General features: G+C 36.5%; 2 protein-coding genes across 4 annotated transcripts; one reads left to right on the top strand and one right to left on the bottom strand.

Annotated features, from left to right (window-relative positions):
- Positions 1 to 16,083: 16,083 nt before the first annotated feature.
- On the bottom strand, positions 16,084 to 18,866 carry Ifc (delta4-sphingolipid-FADS-like protein ifc). 3 transcript variants are annotated; one of them, XM_076421715.1, is made up of 7 exons: positions 18,708 to 18,866; positions 18,532 to 18,640; positions 18,173 to 18,349; positions 17,719 to 17,858; positions 17,429 to 17,642; positions 17,134 to 17,345; positions 16,084 to 17,043 (listed from the first exon to the last, which is right to left on the bottom strand). In XM_076421715.1, exons 2-7 carry the CDS (start codon positions 18,611 to 18,613, stop codon positions 16,903 to 16,905), a joined length of 966 nt encoding a protein of 321 aa, XP_076277830.1. In that variant the 5' UTR covers positions 18,614 to 18,640; positions 18,708 to 18,866; the 3' UTR covers positions 16,084 to 16,902. The 3 variants fall into 3 exon arrangements, with proteins under 3 accessions (XP_076277830.1, XP_076277832.1, XP_076277831.1); XM_076421717.1 differs by having other exon boundaries at positions 18,532 to 18,635; positions 18,708 to 18,846; XM_076421716.1 differs by having other exon boundaries at positions 18,532 to 18,805.
- A 124-nt stretch (positions 18,867 to 18,990) lies between these two features.
- On the top strand, positions 18,991 to 20,622 carry LOC143207865 (THAP domain-containing protein 5-like). Its single transcript, XM_076421718.1, has 5 exons — positions 18,991 to 19,145; positions 19,260 to 19,329; positions 19,412 to 19,638; positions 19,733 to 19,825; positions 19,944 to 20,622. Exons 3-5 carry the CDS (start codon positions 19,473 to 19,475, stop codon positions 20,201 to 20,203), a joined length of 519 nt encoding a protein of 172 aa, XP_076277833.1. The 5' UTR covers positions 18,991 to 19,145; positions 19,260 to 19,329; positions 19,412 to 19,472; the 3' UTR covers positions 20,204 to 20,622.
- Positions 20,623 to 25,696: the final 5,074 nt, after the last annotated feature.

Below are 25,696 nucleotides of genomic sequence, written 5' to 3'. Positions count from 1 at the left end.
CGTTTTGTTACTGTCATAATTGCATTAATAAAAATATATTAATACCTCATTATACCTATAGGTATATGATCGAGAACAGGTTGATGGTATTTATTTGGACTGATTGGAGAATACGAAAATGCAGGAAGTATTTTTTAGTTTATGAAACAATTTGTAGATTTATTAGTTGTCAAACAAATAATAAAATAAATTGTATAATATATATAAATTGATTTTATACTAGCATACACAAGTTTATTTGATCTTCTGTCTTCCTATAATAAAAAAATACAGTCATAACTATAATTATAATAGAATTTCATAAAATATTGAGGTTATTGTAAACTCATCTTTTTTCGCAATGATGCTCTAATTTCATTGCTTATAAAATGTATCATAATTAAACTACAATTATCCTAATAACGTAGAATGTAGTACATATTAAGTTTTAATTACCAGGATTTTCTTCTTCGACGTTAAGCACCCTTTACCTTGAAAACTTGAAATAATGACTTTGAAAAAAATTTTTCTCTGATACTATATCCACCTCCTTATATACTACAACTTTTGTTTGAAGAGATTTTTCATACATACATAACTGACAGAGATATTAAGGGGCGTAATTTGCATTATTCGGAAGCATACAACTGCGCATATGTATAGCTATTTTCATAGCTACATGCTGCCGAATAATGCAAATTACGCCTCGTAAACGAAAAAATAGGACTTTTGAGGCAGATAGCGCCCTAGATCGATGTTTTATCTAGCGTTTTTGACTAGTGAAAAACCCCGTGTTTGTATTATCGAGAAATGAGTAAATGAATATTTTGCAATCCTGGAAGTCTCTCTACTCCCTTATAAATAAATTCATTAATATGCTCCAATCTACAAAAGAAAAACAGTTATAATATCGGAAAAAGAAGTTATTATGAATAATAAGTAGTCTGACTGAAACATAGACTGAAGGTGGTCAATGATACCGCTGAACGGGGCGTTAAACTAATGGAGGATCATAATAAAATTTTATATAGAAACAAAGAGGAGAAATAATATATACTATACAAACTGTGGTGGAATATCGACAGCAGTATCCTGACGCCACAAAACAGATTTGTCAAAGGATTTTTAAATATTTTTTAATATAGAGAGAAACACCTGATCAATCCCTACATGCGATTAATTGCATTTTTAAGAGGTATTGAAGACAGCTTATTAACTGAGAGTTATTAAATTTTTCATTTTCCTCAGAGTCAGTAAGTTCTTTATTTTTCTCGGAGTCATTAAGTTTTCCATTTTTCTTGGAGTTATTCAATTTTTCATTTTCCTCAGTGTCATTAAGTTCTTTATTTTTCTCGGAGTCATTAAGTTTTCCATTTTTCTTGGAGTCATTGAATTATTGCCATACTTTACCATATTGTAATCTTCTAGGTGTATTGTATAACTTCCGTAAGGATATTTTAATGATATTATATATGATACATATCTAAGTTCATTCGGAGAAAATTCGTTAAAAAGCTAGAAATATTGTCTTTTAAGTTTTTCACATTAAACATGCATTATTCAAGCTTTAATACATATAAAGAGCAGGCACGTGTTTGGCGAATATACCTAATGTAGTTCTAAAAAAACCAAGTATATTAAAAATCACGTTATAAGTTAAGAAAGAAAACCATTATTACCATTATCTATGTCATAAGAATGCAGAGTATTTGAATCTCGGATAACGCAATAACTCGTCCGCCCGAACTTGTTCGATTCTTTTCGTACCCACCCGACGAATTCGAAGTCGAATCGACGGGCCGCCGGACTTTCTGCGACCCGACCCGAACCCGAACATCGAGCGGCCCGCACATCCCTAAATTATTTATAATTATAAATATATTATATTAAATGACCTATTATAATAACCTATATTAGGTAATTATGATCACACTTTAAATAAGTAAATATGGCTCAAATTGTGCCGTATTTAGGCTCATTTTAATTAGAAGAATCTCACAAATACGTTGGTAATTCCGTAAAAAAAGATTGAAAAATAAAAAACTTTCCTATGTGCATTGATGTAATCGGTACGCAGCCTTTTGAACTGTGTCGGCTGCCTCGTACCTCAGTCCCTCTTGGTCGTTTACGCGCTGTCGTAAAAAAAGTTCTGTATGTTGATAGTCTAAAAATATGATCAATGCTATTTTTCAATTTCTCTAAAAAACTTGCATTTGTCGAATTTTTGCGTGTTTTTCACTTTGTGTGTAATTAACATTTTCAACCAAAAAATCGGGAAAAAATCTCAAATATCAATTTCAATTAAATGCAATTATATGATTAAATTAATGCAAGTTAATGGGGAAAATTGACCGAAAATTGAATGGCACAACGGCTGTTTAAATAATTCGAAGGACTACCTCGTCCGGCTAGGCCCTTCATTCCAAATTGTAATATTCCAATATTCCAATATCATTTTCAATATTTCAAGTACTATTTAAAACTATTAATGAGTTTTAACAACAAAATATTTTAAATAGAAAACTAAATTTTGACAAATTAGAGAAGATTATAGCAAGCTTGCTATAAATGTCGAAAACTCGAGTCTGGCCAGATATGAGACATTCAATTTTCAGGAAACACTATTCTATGATGACGAACGGAGAAAAGGGAAGTGAAGCTTGGGGGCTTCGGTCGCCGTGGAGTGGAGTGAAACATTACCCGTAACATGATACGGGTCGGGTCGGGTATATCGGTGTGAGACTACTAATCAAACAACAAAGCTTAATTATTTATCATTATTTTTTTATAGGATTTTCCTTAACATATTTGGTGAATTTTGTTTCTTTTTATGAAAATGATACCAAAATTATATAATTCCGATGATATTTGCTTATGCAATGAGCGACGCAAGTTTCGGACACAAAGAAGGACAGCGTCGGGAAAAAAGAGACGCGGAGAGTCCTTATTCTTTTAAGATTTCGACTTCGACTTCGTCTGCTAGCTCTTCGTCTCGTCGCACAATGTACTCATAAATGAATCATGTTTCAGGAAGCGGTTCAGTTCAGAATGAAATAAAATAATGTTACACGCACTTTTTAAATAGCGTCATGGTGCAAGAAATATTCGTATAGAGTCAAATAGAATTATTTTTTTAGATATCTTCGTACGAAATACTGCCTCTAAATAACATTGTATGGATAGGAGCCGTCGAAAATTAGTTTAATTAGTTAATACTTTTATCTTGTTACTACCTCTACTTTAACAATTGCAGTCAATAATGCTGTTGAGCATTACAAGTATGGGATAAATAAGTAAAAAAATTAATTTTCTGTTTCCTACTAAGGATCTTAATAAGAACGATTGAATTTTGTCATTACACAACATAACAAAATATTTTTTAAGAATCATTATTTTATATATAAAATGCAATAATGTTCAAATTACTTTTAAATTCCAATATACATTTGTAGAATATTACGTATAGTAATTACTTTCATTTTTCCTTCATCTATAAACTATCGATTATATTGTAAACAAATATTACAATGTTGATAATAAGAAAAATAAGAATGCAATAAGAGAATTATATATAGTATTATAAGGCAATTACAGAATAGGTAATGTCAGCATTCTACTATATCATTCTTCTTCAACTTGACGAATATCTCGTCGATTGTGGAACTTTTAGCGCTGTGGTATATCAGATCACTGTAACTTTCACGTTATCCCCGCGCCCGTTGCGCCCGGTTACCGGGCTCGCTGAATAGCACAGGGGCTGGCAGTCTTTAAGGGGGTAGTATACCCTCGATTTGTAACTAGAAAGGAACTAGAATCTTACTAGATTTTGGGTCGAAAATATGGGTTTGCTGGTTTTCAGTTAGTGTCCTTATTTGAGCAAATTTTGGGCTGGGTGAGGGCTCATTCGAAAGAGGAAGGTTCACCGCAGGGGGCTCTGGTCATCCCATCAGCCAAAAAGACTTTTGGAGACAGAAAAATGCATTGAAATCTGCTGGTTTTTTTCCTAGATTTTTACTCTACTTTGGACACTAATATTATTAGATATAAACATATTCTCGTTAACCTCATGACCAGAGCCCCCTGCGGTGAACCTTCCTCTTTCGAATGAGCCCTCACCCAGCCCAAAATTTGCTCAAATAAGGACACTAACTGAAAACCAGCAAACCCATGTTTCGAGCCATTTTTCTAGTAAGATTCTAGGTATTTTCTAGTTACAAATCGAGGGTATACCCCTTAAGGGGGTAGTATACCCTCGATTTGTAACTAGAAGGGAACTAGAATCTTACTAGAAAAATGGCTCGAAACATGGGTTTGCGCGCTGTCGGTTTTCGTCCTTATTTCAGAAAATTTTGGGCTGAGTGAGGGCTTATTCTAAAGAGGAAGGTTAAACACACTGCGCCCTGGTTACAAGGTTAACGAGATTATGTTTATAACTAATAATATGAGGGCCCAAAGTGGAGAAAAAATCTAGGAAAAAAACCAGCACATTTCAATGCATTTTTCTGTCTCCAAAAGACTTTATGACTTATGAGATGACCAGGGCGCAGCGCGTTGAACCTTCCTGTTTAGAATGAGCCCTCACACAGCCCAAACTTTGCTCAAATAAGGACAAAAACCGACAGCGCGCAGACCCACTTTTTCGGACCCAAAATCTAGTAAGGTCCTAGTAAATAGCAAATATCTAGCAAATAACTAGAATCTTACCAGATTTTCGATCGAAAAAGTGGGTCTGCGCGCTGTCGGTTTTTGTCCTTATTTGAGCAAAGTTTGGGCTGTGTGAGGGCTCATTCTAAAGAGGAAGGTTCAACGCGCTGCGCCCTGGTCATCTCATAAGTCATAAAGTCTTTTGGAGACAGAAAAATGCATTGAAATGTGCTGGTTTTTTTTCCTACATTTTTTCTCTACTTTGGGCCCTCATATTATTAGTTATAAACATAATCTCGTTAACCTCGTAACCAGGGCGCAGTGTATTTAACCTTCCTCTTTAGAATAAGCCCTCACTCAGCCCAAAATTTTCTGAAATAAGGACGAAAACCGACAGCGCGCAAACCCATGTTTCGACCCCATTTTCTAGTAATATTCTAGTTATTTTCTAGTTACAAATCGAGGGTATACTACCCCCTTAATAGTATCTCGTCGGTGATTCGCCGCATCACCGACGAGATACTAGTATACCCTCGATTTGTAACTAGAAAGGAACTAGAATCTTACTAGAAAAATGGCTCGAAACATGGGTTTGCGCGCTGTCGGTTTTCGTCCTTATTTCAGAAAATTTTGGGCTGAGTGAGGTCTTATTCTAAAGAGGAAGGTTAAACACACTGCGCCCTGGTTACGAGGTTAACGAGATTATGTTTATAACTAATAATATGAGGGCCCAAAGTAGAGAAAAAATCTAGGAAAAAAAACCAGCACATTTCAATGCATTTTTCTGTCTCCAAATGACTTTATGACTTACGAGATGACCAGGGCGCAGCGCGTTGAACCTGCCTCTTTAGAATGAGCCCTCACACAGCCCAAACTTTGCTCAAATAAGGACAAAAACCGACAGCGCGCAGACCCACTTTTTCGGACCCAAAATCTAGTAAGATCCTAGTAAATAGCAAATATCTAGCAAATTACTAGAATCTTACCAGATTTTCGATCGGAAAAGTGGGTCTGCGCGCTGTCGGTTTTTGTCCTTATTTGAGCAAAGTTTGGGCTGTGTGAGGGCTCATTCTAAAGAGGAAGGTTCAACGCGCTGCGCCCTGGTCATCTCATAAGTCATAAAGTCTTTTGGAGACAGAAAAATGCATTGAAATGTGCTGGTTTTTTTTCCTAGATTTTTTCTCTACTTTGGGCCCTCATATTATTAGTTATAAACATAATCTCGTTAACCTCGTAACCAGGGCGCAGTGTGTTTAACCTTCCTCTTTAGAATAAGCCCTCACTCAGCCCAAAATTTTCTGAAATAAGGACGAAAACCGACAGCGCGCAAACCCATGTTTCGAGCCATTTTTCTAGTAAGATTCTAGTTCCTTTCTAGTTACAAATCGAGGGTATACTACCCCCTTAAAGACTGCCAGCCTTATGGGAGTTGGCGGGACTCGAATTTTTCGGTATTTCTTACGCCCTCTATGATATATTCTGGCTCCATCCAGAGAAACAGAAGGCCAACGACAGCATTTTGTCGGTAAAGAAGACCACTGAGGAGATTCTCGTCGCGATGTATCGGTGAGAATGCGAATTATCACGAAACCATATCGATTATTATTAAATGTTACATTCTCCGCCATATTTCAGACGATGTTTTGGCACTATTTTGGCACTATTTAGAACTTTTAGCGATGTGGTATATCAGATCACTGTAACTTTCACGTTATCCCCGCGCCCACTCGCGCCCACTTACTGGTCCCGCGGAATAACACAGGGGCTGGCAGTCTTTAATAGTATCTCGTCGGTGGCCGCATTAATCAGTGCGACCGTGCTGCCATCTTGCGGGGAAGCGGAATCCAGGATAGAGTGGCGTTCCAGCTGGACTGCATTCCGCGTGGGCTGCATCCAGACGGTTCTAGGTGGAGTCTACCTGCACCGACGAGATACTATTAAAGACTGCCAGCCCCTGTGTTATTCAGCGGGACCGGTAAGTGGGCGCGAGTGGGCGCGGGGATAACGTGAAAGTTACAGTGATCTGATATACCACAGCGGTAAAAGTTCCACAATCGTCGAGATATTCGTCAAGTGGAAGAAGAATGATATAGTAGAATGCTGACACTACCCATTCTGTAATTGCCTTATAATACTATATGTATATGTATAATTCTCTTATTGTATTCTTATTTCCGTTATTATCACCATTGTAATAATTGTTTACAATATAATCGATAGTTTATAGATGTAGGAAAAATGGAAGTAATTACTACGTAATATTCTACAAATGTATTGGAATTTAAAAGTAATTTGAACATTATTGCATTTTATATATAAAATAATGATTCTTAAAAAATATTTTGTTATGTTGTGTAATGACAAAATTCAATCGTTCTTATTAAGATCCTTAGTAGGAAACAGAAAATTAATTTTTTTACTTATTTATCCCATACTTGTAATGCTCGACAGCATTATTGACTGCAATTATTAAAGTAGAGGTAGTAACAAGATAAAAGTATTAACTAATTAAACTAATTTTCGACGGCTCCTATCCATACAATGTTATTTAGAGGCAGTATTTCGTACGAAGATATCTAAAAAAATAATTCTATTTGACTCTATACGAATATTTCTTGCACCATATATGACGCTATTTAAAAAGTGCGTGTAACATTATTTTATTTCATTCTGAACTGAACCACTTCCTGAAACATGATTCATTTATGAGTACATTGTGCGACGAGACGAAGAGCTAGCAGACGAAGTCGAAGTCGAAATCTTAAAAGAATAAGGACTCTCCGCGTCTCTTTTTTCCCGACGCTGTCCTTCTTTGTGTCCGAAACTTGCGTCGCTCATTGCATAAGCAAATATCATCGGAATTATATAATTTTGGTATCATTTTCATAAAAAGAAACAAAATTCACCAAATATGTTAAGGAAAATCCTATAAAAAAATAATGATAAATAATTAAGCTTTGTTGTTTGATTAGTAGTCTCACACCGATATACCCGACCCGACCCGTATCATGTTACGGGTAATGTTTCACTCCACTCCACGGCGACCGAAGCCCCCAAGCTTCACTTCCCTTTTCTCCGTTCGTCATCATAGAATAGTGTTTCCTGAAAATTGAATGTCTCATATCTGGCCAGACTCGAGTTTTCGACATTTATAGCAAGCTTGCTATAATCTTATCTTATATGTCAAAATTTAGTTTTCTATTTAAAATATTTTGTTGTTAAAACTCATTAATAGTTTTAAATAGTACTTGAATATATTTAAAATGATATTGGAATATTGGAATATTACAATTTGGAATGAAGGGCCTAGCCGGACGAGATAGTCCTTCGAATTATTTAAACAGCCGTTGTGCCATTCAATTTTCGGTCCATTTTCCCCATTTACTTTGTAACCCTACCAATTACATATCGAGTGAGAGCGAGAGGGACTATCGCGAATCCCCACCACAGCGTGTCGCGACAAGATCTGCGATCCTTGTCAAAATAAAGGACCGCAGATCATCACCGCTAATTAGGATGCGCGCGCACCGATCCCCACTCGATACAGATCGAAGGAGGTCGATGCGCGAAGCAAATTCATCACTCTACGTCTGGAAGCGGGTCTAATAACACGCGACTCTAATAGATCCGGCGAAAACCGGTACTCGTTCGAGAAGTCAAACCGACTTCGCATTTCTAGTCAAACCGCCTAGATTGCCTTCGTCTTGTACGCGCCTCAAACCGAGGAGTCACAAGTACAAACCGTACTGTGGCACAGCCGAGATTAATAACTATTATCATGTGTAACGATCGTGTCGGCGTAGAGTCAAGCGTAAAGGTAACGTACGAGAAGACGGCAATCTAATAGGAACTGTCGATAGATAGAGTCGTGTGATTATCATTAAAATCATAATTGAACGACAGCAGGATTCAGTACGACTCTTATTTGCGATTCTAGAACCGGAGTGGGATCAGGCTCGCTTAATAGCGCAGACGAATTCACTCTTTCGGTGAAGCCTAGTAAAAGGAGTTTTGTACGTGTCGGCATATATGTACTTCTCCGAGAAATCGGCAGAGTACGTATGTGATACGACGATCGTCATCTGTCGGAGTTTTTACGTTCAAAGGACAAAAGTGATTATGTACTGTGTTGATTTACTATTCCAGAACCGGAGTGGAATCAGGCTCGCTTAATAGCGCAGAAGGATTCACTCTTTTGGTGTTGCATAGTAAAGAGGCGCGTTGTACGTGTTGGCATACAGCATACTTCTCCGAGCAATCGGCAGAGTATCTATGTGTTTCGGCGGTCATTGGTTGTCCGGATTATAAACTGTAGAATTGATTAGCACAATACGAGTGACTAGACACTGAACCGGAATACAAACGGGCTCACCGCTTGGTATAGAAAGGGTGTATTCTTTTGGTGAGGCAAAGGTGACGAGTACTGTGCGTGTGAGCAGGGGCGATACCTCTCCGAGGAGTCGGCAGGGTACGCTCGTGTTATAACGATCGAGTCTAGCAGTCCATGTACGTTTAACATCTAAATCCAGATCAATAACGATTGTTGAAACAAATTCCAGACGTAGCGTCTCGTGGGTGTACTGGGAGCGTGGCTATAATTTGAAGTATCGCGTTTGGCGACCGTATTTGTAGTGGGAGTTTTCGGTAAAGAATATATTATCTTGCCTGCGTGCAAGTTTCTTTGATAATCGCATTTAGCGAACGTTTCTTCAAGGTTTACAGTAATAAACTTTGACTGGGTTGGAAACCCTAATTTGAAGTATCGCGTTTGGCGACCGTATTTGTAGTAGGAGTTTTCGGTTAAAAATATATTATCTTGCCCGTATGCAAGTTTCTTTGATTCGCGAGCGAAACCGTATCCGTCACGGTTTATACATTTTCATTATATATTCCATAGAATGGTTCCTCGGAAAACCTTTGTATTTCGGAGAAGTAGGGTTACCTCACGGTATTGATTTACAATACTGAGTATATTAATTGTCGGCGAACAAATGTGCGACATACCAGCGTGTTGACGCCGAGAGTCTATAATCCTGACGGAAGATCTCTATATAGAAAAACCTGTATACAAAGCTTGGTACAATATACCCTACTTTTACCTCCTAACTGGTTCTCAACTTATTTATCAGATAATCCAAACCTCTCCGCTTCCAGTGCCTGGAGGCACGAACTAAATATCTTTTATCTCAGTCAATTATTATGTTTAATTATTGATAAAGTAAATTCTATTAAATTCAATCAATAGTAATTCAGGAAGTAACATTAATACGGTTACAACTTGCATTAATTTAATCATATAATTGCATTTAATTGAAATTGATATTTGAGATTTTTTCCCGATTTTTTGGTTCAAAATGTTAATTACACAAAGTGAAAAACACGCAAAAATTCGACAAATGCAGGTTTTTTAGAGAAATTGAAAAATAGCATTGATCATATTTTTAGACTATCAACATAGGTACCAGAACTTTTTTTACGACAGTTCGTAAACGACAAAGAGGGACTGAGGTACGAGGCAGCCGACACAGTTCAAAAGGCTGCGTACCGATTACATCAATGCACATAGGAAAGTTTTTTATTTTTCAATCTTTTTTACGGAATTACCAACGTATTTGTGAGATTCTTCTAATTAAAATGAGCCTAAATACGGCATAATTTGAGCCATATTTACTTATTTAAAGTGTGATAATAATTACCTAATATAGGTTATTATAATATAGGTCATTTAATATAATATATTTATAATTATAAATAATTTAGGGATGTGCGGGCCGCTCGATGTTCGGGTTCGAGTCGGGTCGGGTCGCAGAAAGTCCGGCGGCGGCCCTTCGATTCGACTTCGAATTCGTCGGGCGGGTACGAAAAGAATCGAACAAGTTCGGGCGGACGAGTTATTGCGTTATCCGAGATTCAAATACTCTGCGTTCTTATGACATAGATAATGGTAATAATGGTTTTCTTTCTTTACTTATAACGTGATTTTTAATATACTTGGTTTTTTTATAACTACATTAGGTATATTCGCCAAACGCGTGCCTGCTCTTTATTTGTATTAAAGCTTGAATAATGCACGTTTCATGTGAAAAACTTAAAAGACAATATTTCTAGCTTTTTAACGAATTTTCTCCGAATGAACTTAGATATGTATCGATAATATCATTAAAATGTCTTTACGGAAGTTATACAATACACCTAGAAGATTACAATATGGTAAAGTATGGCAATAATTAAAAACGAAATATAAATATAAACATTATACGTATTATATTTCGTGTTTATATTTTATTCTGTATTATCTATAGGCTCTATATAATTAACTTCCCGATTTTATAGGGAAGTTATTGTAATGACCCCGAAAATCGAAAATCGATTTTTTAGCAGATCTTCACGTTTCATGGTCATTGCAGTCATTTTAGACTATTTTCAGCAAAATGTTCGTATGTGTGTGTGTGTGTGTGTGTGTGTGTGTGTGTGTGCGCGCGCGCGTATGGCCGTTTCTATGTAATCAAATTTTTCGTTAACGTTTTCAGAAAAAGTAACAACGCGATCAGGATGATGAATGATGCAACCGATATGCCTCGCTGTAACTTAGAGCTGATTAGATTTTGGTCCATTTTGGTCAAGTAGTTTTTTAGTTTTTTTAGTTTTTTCGAAAGAAGTTCATTCAACAATGCAATTTATACGAGAGAACGGAAAGTTTCCACCGAAGAAACAAACGTAATTACACAAAAAATTTTTTTTTGTACCTTACGATGATGTTTCCGCTTACAATAATCGAAAATTATCCCAATGCAAGAGTGAGTTAATCATCTCTACTCGCGAGAATACATTTTCAAAGAATATCGATGAAAGTACAAAAAAAAATTTATATTACAATCTTTAAAAAAACAATCAGTTCAAAACGAATTATTAATTGAGATTAAATTGAAAATTGATATAAACTATATGATAATTATTAATAACATTGATGTTGAAAACGGATTGATTAATGGAGCACACATGCGGAATATTAAAATTTATTACTTTTCAAGAAAATACTAAAATTCCGTCTATATTGTGGTTAGATTTTCAATTGGCCAAAGTAGGAGTGAAAGTAAGAACTCGTTATCGTGTATATATGAAAAATGCACAAATATTGATCAAAATTTTACACCAATAATAAAAATATCGAATCAAGTAAATATGTCGAGTGAGGAAAAATATCAAATCACACGTAGTCAATTTCCAGTGGTTCCTGCTGAAGCGATTACGATTCATAAAAGTCAGGGACAAACATACGAGAAAGTATGTTTGGATTTTAAAAAATCAGAAAGGCGAACTTTACAAATATTGTATGTAGCACTGAGCAGAGTTTCAAAATTGAGCGCAGTTTATATATTTTGGGACAATTTAAATTAACAGTATCGAAGAAAACCAAGATCACTACTGCAAACCCGGATAATGAGGAGTTGTATCGTTTGCGAAAAACTAATTAAGACAATTTATTTTGCAACATTAGTATGCTATAACAAGGAACCAAGCGAGCAACGAGCATACGATGTTGGTTTAATGTGACGCCATATAGCAAACATTTTGATAAGTAGAAAACTATTGAATTTCCCTGAAAACGTATAATCTTCTTAAAACGTACACTTAATAATGATAATAATATACTGCAACTAACGAATCGGGAAGTTCTTTGTGTGGCTCGTGGAGAGTCACACACCAAATAAAAAAAAAACATTAATAGCTATAGGTACTACTAGCCATGCGTACCACTAACCCTTTCGCAAGAGCAGTCCTATCCGCGAGCGAGCAAAGCGAGCGAGCAAAAACAACCCTACTCGCGAGCGAGCGAAGCGAGCGAGCAACAATAACCCTCTAGTTTTTTATTTTATATGATTTTATTTTAAGTTAATTTCTATTTTATTTTATATTGTATACTATATATTATCTTTTAAGAATTTGTGTAAGATTAATGATAGTTAAGTAGGTTACTTAACAGTTAATAAAAACATCACCCACTGAAAAGTTATCATAACTTATTACATACCACGTTGTAAATATTTTCTTATAATTTTTTCACGTGAAACGTGCATTATTTAAAATTTTAATACAAATAACGATCATGCACATGTCTGCCGAATATACCTAATGTACTTATATAAAAATCACATTATAGACAAGTTATGTAAGAAATACGTACCATTATTATTATTATCTATTTCATAAGAACGCACAGTTGATTCTCGGGTATCGCGATAACTCGTTCGCGCGATCTTGTTCTATTGTTTTAGAAGCCGCCCGACAAAGGTGAGTCATGAGTACACTGCGGATCTTTATGCAAAATAAAAAATGTTTGCATTGATTGCACGGCACATGAGCCAAATATAAATTGTATTCTTCTTTTAATTATCCTATTAAGCTGAAACTAATACGTTGATGTCCTTAAATATTTTTAACATGTCCACTGCTTTAAATTGAACGTGTACATTTTTGTCATACATGCATAAAATCCGCAGTCTAGTCATAAGCTTCCCGATGTGTCTGATGTATCGCGTACCCGACTCGAGCCCGATAGGCGAAAAACCAAAACAAGGTAATAAAAGTAGTGGTTTTTTCCCCCTCCCCAAGTTAGCACAGGGTCCTCGAGGTCGAAACTGAGATTCGACACCCCAGAGTACCCCTAAATGACGTGTCAAAATTTCATTAAGTTCGGAATACTTTCCAGGTAGACGCCTTTTTTCGACCTGCCGACTGGACTATATGAAAAAACTTGACGACACTGAGGAAAATGAAAAATTGAATAACTCCAAGAAAAATGGAAAACTTAATGACTCCGAGAAAAATAAAGAACTTACTGACTCTGAGGAAAATGAAAACTTTAATAACTCTCAGTTAATAAGCTGTCTTCAATGCCTCTTAAAAATGCAATTAATCGCATGTAGGGATTGATCAGGTGTTGCTCTCTCTATATTAAAAAATATTTAAAAATCCTTTGACAAATCTGTTTTGCGGCGTCAGGACACTGCAGTCGATATTCCATCACAGTTTGTATAGTATATATTATTTCTCCACTTTGTTTCTATATAAAATTTTAATATGATCCTCCATTAGTTTAACGCCCCGTTCAGCGGCATCATTGACCACCTTCAGTCTATGTTTCAGTCAGTCTACTTATTATTCATAATAACTTCTTTTTCCGATATTTTAACTGTTTTTCTTTTGTAGATTGGAGCGTATTAATGAATTTAGTTCAGGTAGTAGAGAGACTTCCAGGATTGCAAGATATTCATTTACTCATTTCTCGATAATACAAACACGGGGTTTTTCACTAGTCAAAAACGCTAGATAAAACATCGATCTAGGGCGCTATCTGCCTCAAAAGTCCTATTTTTTCGATTACGAGGCGTAATTTTCATTATTCGGCAGCATGTAGCTATGAAAATAGCTATACATATGCGCAGTTGTATGCTTCCGAATAATGCAAATTACGCCCCTTAATATCTCTGTCAGTTATGTATGTATGAAAAATCTCTTCAAACAAAAGTTGTAGTATATAAGGAGGTGGATATAGTATCAGAGAAAAAAAATTTTTTCAAAGTCATTATTTCAAGTTTTCAAGGTCACGGATGTTTTTCTATCAACAACTGTTTATGCTATATATGGATTCTTAAAGAGAAAAAAGACAAATTCAACGATATATCATAACGTCTATTTATGTAAAGATTTAAAAAATTCAAAATTTTCAAATTTGCTGCGCCTCATTTTCCCATGATCCAATCGGCCCCAAAATTTTTCCAGATCATTTTCTCAACATTTGTTACAATTCTGGTTTACGGGACAAAAAAATTTCATGGTCGAAAAATAAGGTCCACCCTAATGTCCATATACGTAAATTACGAGAAGCAGTAAAGGGTGCTTAACGTCGAAGAAGAAAATCCTGGTAATTAAAACTTAATATGTACTACATTCTACGTTATTAGAATAATTGTAGTTTAATTATGATACATTTTATATCAACATTTTTTATTTACACTTAGAAACGCACTGTCTCGGAAGGAAATGGACATTCGAGAGAAGCAATAAAATTAGAGCATCATCGCGAAAAAAGATGAGTTTGCAATAACCTCAATATTTTATGAAATTCTATTATAATTATAGTTATGACTGTGTTTTTTTATTATAGGAAGACAGAAGATCAAATAAACTTGTGTATGCTAGTATAAAATCAATTTATATATATTATACAATTTATTTTATTATTTGTTTGACAACTAATAAATCTACAAATTGTTTCATAAACTAAAAAATACTTCCTGCATTTTCGTATTCTCCAATCAGTCCAAATAAATACCATCAACCTGTTCTCGATCATATACCAATTTTTATTAATGCAATTATGACAGTAACAAAACGTTTCTATTTAAAATGAATACATATTTTGAACATAGTTTTAACATTTTTAATTTTTTGGAAGGTTAAAAAATGTAATTAAAAAAGTAATGAAAAATAAAAAAAAAAAAAAAATCCTCGCTGCACGGGGACCCGAAGGCTAGCTCCAGATTGCGATTCATACGCTCGACGGCTCGACAGTCGAATTTCAGTTTCGTTTCCGTAAGCCGTAAAGCATGGCAACATGGCAAGTTCTAAAAATAGATTGTGGCTCGCACAAGCAGCGCACACGGATATAGTAAAGGTACGCTGGGGAGTGTAGCGCGCGGGCGCGTTGCTAACACGATACCAATACAGTGTCTTCTGCACCGACGAAATGCCGTCGTTGGCCTCCTGTTTCTCACTCCAGTCAGAATATATCCTAGAGGGCGTAAGAGAACACCGAAAAATTCGAGTCCCGCCAACTCCCGTAAGGCTGGCTCTCGTCGGTGCTACCTGTAATCGTTTTCGTCACTTCACGTGGAGTCCGTTGTGCTATCAGGGCGGGCGCAACGGGCGCGGGCACCGACGAGATACTATTAAAGACTGCCAGCCTTATGGGAGTTGGCGAGCCCGAATTTTTCGGTGTTTCTTACGCCCTCTAGGATATATTCTGGCTCCATCCAGAGAAACAGAAGGCCAACGACGGCATTTTGTCGGTGAAGAAGACCACTGAGGAGATTCTCGTCGCGATGCATCGGCGAGAATGCGAATTATCACGAAACTATATCGATTATTATTAAATGTTACATTCTCCGCCATATTTCAGACGATGTTTTGGCATTATTGTGGCACTATTTCGAATTTTTAGCGACGTGGTATATCAGATCACTGTAACTTTCACGTTATCCCCGCGCCCGGTTACCGGGCTCGCTGAATAGCACAGGGGCTGGCAGTCTTTAATAGTATCTCGTCGGTGCTATGGCGTCGGTTTAAAATTTTTTCTCAAAGTTTCTTTGTATAAGCGCAGGTTTTTAGAATGTAAATACTATACATATCGAACAATCCTACGAAAGCAGAGGTTCTGAAAAGAATTTAGATTAAATGTTCTCATAGTAGAAAATTTATTATTACACGACTAGTTTACAAATGTATTGAAACTTGTGATTCTATCATAGACATTTGCCTACAAAATATCATAGCCATACGTTTGACGCTTTAATTACACTGTCCAACACCAAATTAGTTTTCAATATACTGTTGGGTCCTTCGTATAGAGTTTTTTGCGCTGATTCCGAATCCGTCCTTAATTTTTCTCCTATACGCACAGTTTTTGAAAAACATGGCTTTGAAAAAAAACATATTTTTCAACTTTAAACAAATATTGTGATGTTATTATAAAAGATATTGAATTGTTCTTTACAGCAAAAGATTCTGTAGACTTTCCCGAATACAGTGATATCCAATATTAATACGTTAATATATATATGTATATATCAATCAATCATTTATGTATATTTTATGTATATTCATTATATGTATATTTAAAATATTTACAGGCATTATTAAATAAAATACTTTCCTATATATATATATATATCTTGATTTCTTTCACTTTCGGTTCAAGTATTGCTATACGAATAAAGCAACAAATACTATTAGAATTTTGCAGACACTTTCATTTGAAAATATATTATCTAAAACTTTAAAAAGTCATTACAACTTAATAATGCACATAATTTGAATTATGTTTATATTTGATATTAGTTGTATTCGCCAATGGAATCGATAATAAAGATTACACACACTTTAGCATATAATACTGAAAATAATCAAATAAATTAGCCGTAATACTCGGTACCCAAATTTACCCAAACATTATGTATATTTTTAGAAGTTATGAAATTTTCTAGTATAAATAAATAATTACGAAGGAAGTCCCTTATGTTTCCTTTTTATTCTAGCATAGGGTCCGATATCCGGATCCATAATAAAATCATATAGCACAGAGGTCCAAGAATTGTGTTGCGGTAAATTATCATAAAACTCTGAAGCTATTCTCCTCACCTGAAGCAAGTAGATAATGAATGTGAAATTCAAGGAACATTCGTATATAGTTTTTATTGAACACCGTACAATGAATAAAAATATAGTTACCTCTGGTAATCTTGAACCAGGAACAGCAGGAAAATCATGATGTTCGTTATGATATCCAACGTTAAATGTAATCCAATTTAATGGACCGTAGTAACTATATGTTTCAAATCCTTTCTTGTACATGTAATGTTCAGATATGAAATGACCAGCCACAGGGTGCAAACCCATCGCCAATGCTGATCCAGAAAGTAAATAAACTAGAGCTTTCCCACCTATGTAATTCATTAGAAATTATTAGCATTAAACTCATCGTATCAGTTTTTGAATTTTATTGCAATCTAGATTCTACACTTACCAAATAAATACCATATTAACCCATCGAACGTAAGTTGTATCGCTAAGTTAATGTATTCCAGGTTAGTGGGCAACAATGGATAAACAACAAGGGGTCTAAACGCATAAAAAAATGGTTGTAGAAGTACCCAACAGAATTTCCCAAATGTTGTACAAAATAATTTGGCTTCTACTAATGTTGGTAAATCGGTATCTAATACTTCGTCTCCTTGATACTATAAATTACATGTTAGATTAGTTATCGATTTCATAAATTGTTACAAGCGATTCACGCTTTGCTTTTGTACTCACACGATGATGTATCAGATGATATTTTTTGAAACTAACAGAAATTGGTAAACCTATAGGTAAATTTGCAAAATAACCAAATAATCTATTGGCCTTGGGTCTGCAATGTCCAAAGGCAAGATTATGGGCTATCTCGTGTATTGCTGAAATATAATGATACATAATATTACCGATTGAAGAAGTATAAAAATAAATTATATTACGAAAATGTAAAACATTTTCTAAAACAATTGTGCTTATTAGATAATTCCTAGTAGCTCCTTTAATAGGAAATGATATTATATTTAATACACCAACCTACTACTGATTAGAGCTTACATATACAAAGACAGATATCTTGGTAACCATCACACTAATTTTCTCATCAAGTTATCTTAGCATTAGTCATAAGGTACGTTGCAGCTGATTAAATTCTTGATACTCGCCGGTATTAACTTAAACCGAAGCTTATACGTACCTAACATCAAGGAATGATTAATTACTCCTCCAAAACAATATGCTACAAGGAAGAGCATCGGATAACTTAAATCCTTTACAAAATACAAAGATACACATTGAATCAAAACTAGTCCTGTGACTATCCATTTGAAGTTTGGATCATATCCAAACAGTTTTTTGATTTGTGGATATTTTTCTGCAATTAAAAGAACAATTGTTATCATACATTATTATCGCTTCTCGTATCTCGGATACAAGTGTGTACATATTTAGATTTAATTACGGCGTACAAATGCATATCTGCAAATGTTATTACCGGGATAAAGATAAATAAATTATGTGATAAAAATGACAGATATATAATAACATTAGTTATACCTAAAATTATTTTGCGACGCGATGCATGCGGCTCTTCCGTGTAAATCCATTCGAAATCGGTTCTCGAAACGTGCTGGCCCATTCTTGAATGGACCACGTATTTCCTAAACTTTATTCAATTTTTGCTTAATACTGGCAACAATTCAAATCAACTAATATACGTTTATGTTACTTACTAAAAACTACCGAGTTCGAGAATCTTTCATACCCGGCGGAATCGTCAATCAGAACTATCTGGAACTATCAGAAGTCAGAGTACGCAGAGCACCGACGAGCGACCTATCAGAACCATAGGTAATAAAAGCGGAGAGGCCTTCGATGGCGCACAAGACACTGATATATATATATACTATGGATACGGTATTCGAGTTTTTTCCAAGTCCCAAATTGAAAGGCACACCTTCTATAAATCTATGGTTGAAGCCGCCTGGCGGTAAACCGATGTACTGTATCCCCCGTACTCCTCACCTCCGTGATTCCCTATACTTTGCCACTATTTTATTATTTCGGAGCGTGCTGGCTGGTGCTGGCGTGCTGTACGGCTGTTTTCTGGCGTCTTTGGCGAGCGTTATTCATTGTTTATTCTGAATTTCGTGTTGTCTACAACTTATTAGGTATGTTACCATCTTTAAGATTTAATATTATAAAGCAGAAAATAATGGAACACAAAAAGCATTACAAGTAGCCTAGCATTTATGTGATTTTGATTATACTCCGTTTCATTACAGTCGATAACCATGGGTAAATGCGTATATTGTGGAAATTTGAGTAATAACAAAAAAAGGCAACATTGCACAGGTTTGTACAAATAATATAATTTCTTTTCAATTTTCAATAGTACTAATTTTTTAAATTTTAATTCCCATATGATAAAACACAGATTTCCACGAAATGCAGCACTGTGTAAACAGTGGGTCAAAATAATAGGTTGGAAAAATTGGATGCCTACAAAAAATAGTCTCTTGTGTTCGGACCATTTTTCTCCAAACTGTTTTAATGTGTATAACAAAATGAAAATTTTAAAACCGAATTCATTGCCAACTATTTCGACACACCAGGAAATGTTTCGAGAACGTAGCAATATTTTAATAGAAAATAATCATGGAAGTAAGTAACTGTGTCTTAATTAATTTATAATATATTAATGTAATTTAATATGTAATATATCTATATTAAATTAGTGTATGTACTTTGATTTCAGATATTAATGAATCTATTGCGAGAATTGAGGAAATCCCACAAGCGGATATGTGTACAGAACTGATTGACGCTTCTACAAGTAGCAGAGAGAGTTGTATGTTCAAATAAGTTTCAATTACAATACTTCGTTTTATCACATATATTAATCGAGTGATAAAGTTGACAATTTTTCCGTAATATAACAATTTTTGTGACAATATTTTTCATCGTAGTTGACGAAGACAGTTATGAAAAGGTACGTCATGACCACCACTATGTGAACACCCCGAGGAGTACCCTGAAAAAATTAAGAAGCATCCAGCGAAGACTAGGTTCCAGCCAAAAGAGCAACAAATTGTTGAAGCGGAAAGTTAAACACCTACAACTGAAGGTACACTCCTTAAAAGAAGTGGTGAAATGCTTGAAGGAAAAGAAGTTGTTGCCTGACAATGCTTTTTACAACCTTTCGGCTCTCGAGGACACTACATTGTAATTATTCAATCGAATTATAAAAAACAGGAAAGGCAAAGTAAGCAGAGAGAAATACCCTCCAAATTTGCGTGCATTCGCGTTGACAGTACATTTTTACTCTCCGAAAGCTTATTATTATATAAGAGAAAAATTTGATCTTGCTTTGCCGCATGAAGACGTTCTTAGAACTTGGTATACCAGTATAGATGCAGAACCCGGTTTTACGGACGAGTCGTTCACTAGTCTAAAAGAAAAGGCAGAGAAATTGAAAGAGAAAGGTGAAAAATTAGTGTGTTCGCTCATGTTTAAGTATCCAATTTCTACATAATACAATAACATTGTATGAATTTTGTATAATTGTATGTAATTAAATAATTATAAATGTGTTTTATATAAATATTTATATAAGTTAAGTTAAGTAATAAATGTATTTCAATATTATTATGAGTTTGATTTCATGTAATGCTTCTCTTACAACGTAAGAAATACACACCCATTTACTTTTCCCTTATCTATAACAATGAAGCAAACAACAAACATTTTTAATTCAATTTTGCACTTACTCTTCACTTCATTAATCATTCTTAGTTTCTTTTATATTACATTTATACATTTATTTCACAAATTTCACTTTTGGTTAATTTGTTATAGTTTACGATTAACTTGTGATGTTATAACATACTATTATCACCGACGAGATAATAGTCGTCGGTGCTATTATTTCAATTTTATAAACTTCATTTTTGAAACTTGCGCTTTTTCCCTTAATACACCGGTTTACCGCTGGGCGGCGCTGGCAACGAATCCTTGTAGGGGCTAGCATAGCCATGGGCAACTATGATACATAGCTCGACTACTTGGGAAGGAGAGGAGGAAAAAGGAAGGAGGCGTTTCGTCCCAGGCCCGCCAGAGGACTCATCAGTAAGGCTGACTGGCGGACCTTGCCTTAGACGTGGGGATGTCGGAAGGCGATTGAGGACGGTATATATGCTAATCGTTGAGGAACGAGTACTTGCGGGAAAGGCCTAGTCGAGTGCCTGTCCCTCTTGTGGCGCATGTCTGAAGTTTGGCCTCCACACGTCGTGTAGTCCTACATACTCCCCCCTAATGAGGGTATCGAATGATAGGTTTTTTGTGTGAGAAGGCGTGTTGCTCGGGATGTGTATGAATCACCGATGGCGAGGCGGTCAGCGCATGTATCACGATGGCGAGTCGGTCAGCGCATGTATCACGATGGCGAGTCGGTTGCTCGAGCCATCGGGGTTGTGGCGAGCCAGTGCTCAAGCCCGCCGAGCAATGCCAACTTGATTGACGTGTGTGGTAGTTTCCTCTGGGCTCCGTGTCGTCTGACTCCAATCAGAGAGAAGGTTGCGTGTTCGAACGTCGGGGTCACCATTGTAGGGGCTAGCATAGCCATGGGCAACTATGATACATAGCTCGACTACTTGGGAAGGAGAGGAGGAAAAAGGAAGGAGGCGTTTCGTCCCAGGCCCGCCAGAGGACTCATCAGTAAGGCTGACTGGCGGACCTTGCCTTAGACGTGGGGATGTCGGAAGGCGATTGAGGACGGTATATATGCTAATCGTTGAGGAACGAGTACTTGCGGGAAAGGCCTAGTCGAGTGCCTGTCCCTCTTGTGGCGCATGTCTGAAGTTTGGCCTCCACACGTCGTGTAGTCCTACATCCTACGTTCAATTTGGGCGAAAAAGCCGTGCAGCTGGCTTATGGGGCTAGTATACCCTCGATTTGTAACTAGAAAGGAACTAGAATCTTACTAGATTTTGGGTCGAAAATAAGGGTTTCGTACTGAACGTTGTTTGACCTTATTAGAACAAATTGTGGGCTGTGTGAGAGCTCATTCGAAAGAGGAAGGTTAGGCGCAGCGCGCTTTTCTCACGAGGTTAACGAGATTATGTTTATATCTAATAATATGATGGCCCAAAGTCGAGAAAAAATCTAGGAAAAAATCCCGCGGATTTCAATGCATTTTCTGTCTCTAAAAGACTTTTTTGGCTTATGAGATGAGAAAAGCGCGCTGCGTTGAACCTTCCTCTTTAGAATGAGCCCTCACCCAGCTCAAAATATGCTCGTATAAGGTCAAACAACGTTTAGTTCCGAACCCATTCTTTCTAGTAAGATTCTAGTTATTTGCTAGATATTTGCTATTTACTAGAATCGTACTAGATTTTCGATCGAAAAAGTGGGTCTGCGCGAATCGGTTGTTTGTCCTTATTTGAGCAGATTTTGGGCTGGGTGAGGGCTCATTCTAGAGAGGATGGTTCATCACACACGGGTCTGGTCATAATATAAGTCAAAAAGTCTTTTGGAGACAGAAAAATGCATTGAAATCTGCTGGTTTTTTTCCTAGATTTTTACTCTACTTTGGACAATCATATTATTAGTTATAAACATAATCTCGTTAACCTCGTAACCAGGGCGCAGTGTGTTTAACCTTCCTCTTTAGAATAAGCCCTCACTCAGCCCAAAATTTTCTGAAATAAGGACGAAAACCGACAGCGCGCAAACCCATGTTTCGAGCCATTTTTCTAGTAAGATTCTAGTTCCTTTCTAGTTACAAATCGAGGGTATACTACCCCCTTATGGGGGTAGTATACCCTCGATTTGTAACTAGAAAATACCTAGAATCTTACTAGATTTTGGGTCGAAAATATGGGTTTGCTGGTTTTCAGTTAGTGTCCTTATTTGAGCAAATTTTGGGCTGGGTGAGGGCTCATTCGAAAGAGGAAGGTTCACCGCAGGGGGCTCTGGTCATGAGGTTAACGAGAATATGTTTATATCTAATAATATTAGTGTCCAAAGTAGAGTAAACATCTAGGAAAAAAAACCAGCAGATTTCAATGCATTTTTCTGTCTCCAAAAGTCTTTTTGACTTATATTATGACCAGACCCGTGTGTGATGAACCATCCTCTTTAGAATGAGCCCTCACCCAGCCCAAAATCTGCTCAAATAAGGACAAACAACCGATTCGCGCAGACCCACTTTTTCGATCGAAAATCTAGTAAGATTCTAGTAAATATCAAATATCTAGCAAATAACTAGAATCTTACTAGAAAAAATGGGTTCGGAACTAAACGTTGTTTGACCTTATACGAGCATATTTTGAACTGGGTGAGGGCTCATTCGAAAGAGGAAGGTTCAACGCAGCGCGCTTTTCTCATCTCATAAGTCAAAAAAGTCTATTAGAGACAGAAAATGCATTGAAATCTGCGGGATTTTTTCCTAGATTTTTTCTCTAGTTTGGACCATCATATTATTAGATATAAACATAATCTCGTTAATCTCGTGAGAAAAGCGCGCTGCGTCTAACCTTCCTCTTTCGAATGAGCCCTCACATAGCCCACAATTTGTTCTAATAAGGTCAAACAACGTTCAGTACGAAACCCATATTTTCGACCCAAAATCTAGTAAGATTCTAGTTATTTTCTAGTTACAAATCGAGGGTATACTACCCCCTTATGGGGCTAGTATACCATCGATTTGTAACTAGAAAATACCTAGAATATTACTAGAAAAAGGGGTCGAAAAATGGGTTTCGTACTGAACGTTGTTTGACCTTATTAGAACAAATTGTGGGCTGTGTGAGGGCTCATTCGAAAGAGGAAGGTTAGACGCAGCGCGCTTTTCTCACGAGGTTAACGAGATTATGTTAATAACTAATAATATGAGGGCCCAAAGTAGAGAAAAAATCTAGGAAAAAAACCCGCAGATTTCAATGCATTTTCTGTCTCTAAAAGACTTTTTTGACTTATGAGATGAGAAAAGCGCGCTGCGTTGAATCTTCCTCTCTAGAATGAGCCCTCACCCAGCCCAAAATCTGCTCAAATAAGGACAAACAACCGATTCGCGCAGACCCACTGTTTCGATCGAAAATCTAGTACGATTCTAGTAAATAGCAAATATCTAGCAAATAACTAGAATCTTACTAGAAAGAATGGGTTCGAAACTAAACGTTGTTTGACCTTATACGAGCATATTTTGAGCTGGGTGAGGGCTCATTCTAAAGAGGAAGGTTCAACGCAGCGCGCTTTGCTCATCTCATAAGTCAAAAAAGTCTTTTAGAGACAGAAAATGCATTGAAATCTGCGGGTTTTTTTCCTAGATTTTTTCTCTACTTTTGGCCCTCATATTATTAGTTATTAACATAATCTCGTTAACCTCGTGAGAAAAGCGCGCTGCGTCTAACCTTCCTCTTTCGAATGAGCCCTCACACAGCCCACAATTTGTTCTAATAAGGTCAAACAACGTTCAGTACGAAACCTATTTTTCGACCCCTTTTTCTAGTAATATTCTAGGTATTTTCTAGTTACAAATCGAGGTATATACTAGCCCCTTATGGGGGTAGTATACCCTCGATTTGTAACTAGAAAGGAACTAGAATCTTACTAGATTTTGGGTCGAAAATATGGGTTTGCGCCCAGACGTTGATTGACCTGATTAGAACAAATTGTGGGCTGTGTGAGGGCTCATTCGAAAGAGGAAGGTTAGACGCAGCGCGCTTTTCTCACGAGGTTAACGAGATTATGTTTATATCTAATAATATGATGGCGCAAAGTCGAGAAAAAATCTAGGAAAAAATCCCGCAGATTTCAATGCATTTTCTGTCTCTAATAGACTTTTTTGGCTTATGAGATGAGAAAGGCGCGCTGCGTTGAACCTTCCTCTTTCGAATGAGCCCTCACACAGCCCACAATTTGTTCTAATAGGGTCAATCAACGTCTGGGCGCAGATCCATGTTTCGACCCATTTTTCTAGTAGGATTCTAGTAAATAGCAAATATCTAGCAAATAACTAGAATCCTACTAGAAAAATGGGTCGAAACATGGATCTGCGCCCAGACGTTGATTGACCCTATTAGAACAAATTGTGGGCTGTGTGAGGGCTCATTCGAAAGAGGAAGGTTCAACGCAGCGCGCTTTTCTCATCTCATAAGTCAAAAAAGTCTATTAGAGACAGAAAATGCATTGAAATCTGCGGGATTTTTTCCTAGATTTTTTTTTTGACTTTGGGCCATCATATTATTAGATATAAACATAATCTCGTTAACCTCGTGAGAAAAGCGCGCTGCGTCTAACCTTCCTCTTTCGAATGAGCCCTCACACAGCCCACAATTTGTTCTAATAAGGTCAATCAACGTCTGGGCGCAAACCCATGTTTCGACCCCTTTTTCTAGTAAGATTCTAGTTCCTTTCTAGTTACAAATCGAGGGTATACTAGCCCCTTATGGCAATACCGTATCCATAGTATATATTGTTACGGGTCTACCGGCATACTAATGTTACGCGTCTGTCGGTATACCCGTTGTATAGAATTGTTGGAAGATTCAGGTTGGTTACAGCGTCGTTAGGAAAACGACGCTGGAACGATTGAGAGTCGAAAGACAAACACGAGAGAGAGCGGACGTTGAAGACGTCAAAGGCGATAAAAGCGATTTAGCCAAAGATAAGTTGCCTTCCTCCGAAAAGTAGCGTATTACGGTTATTGAAAGTGTGTCCA

Source organism: Lasioglossum baleicum, chromosome 4 (assembly GCF_051020765.1).
Source record: "Lasioglossum baleicum chromosome 4, iyLasBale1, whole genome shotgun sequence".
Classification (NCBI taxonomy): domain Eukaryota; kingdom Metazoa; phylum Arthropoda; class Insecta; order Hymenoptera; family Halictidae; genus Lasioglossum; species Lasioglossum baleicum.
Note: the sequence above shows the minus strand (reverse complement) of the source record. Positions and strands in the feature narration are given on the sequence as shown.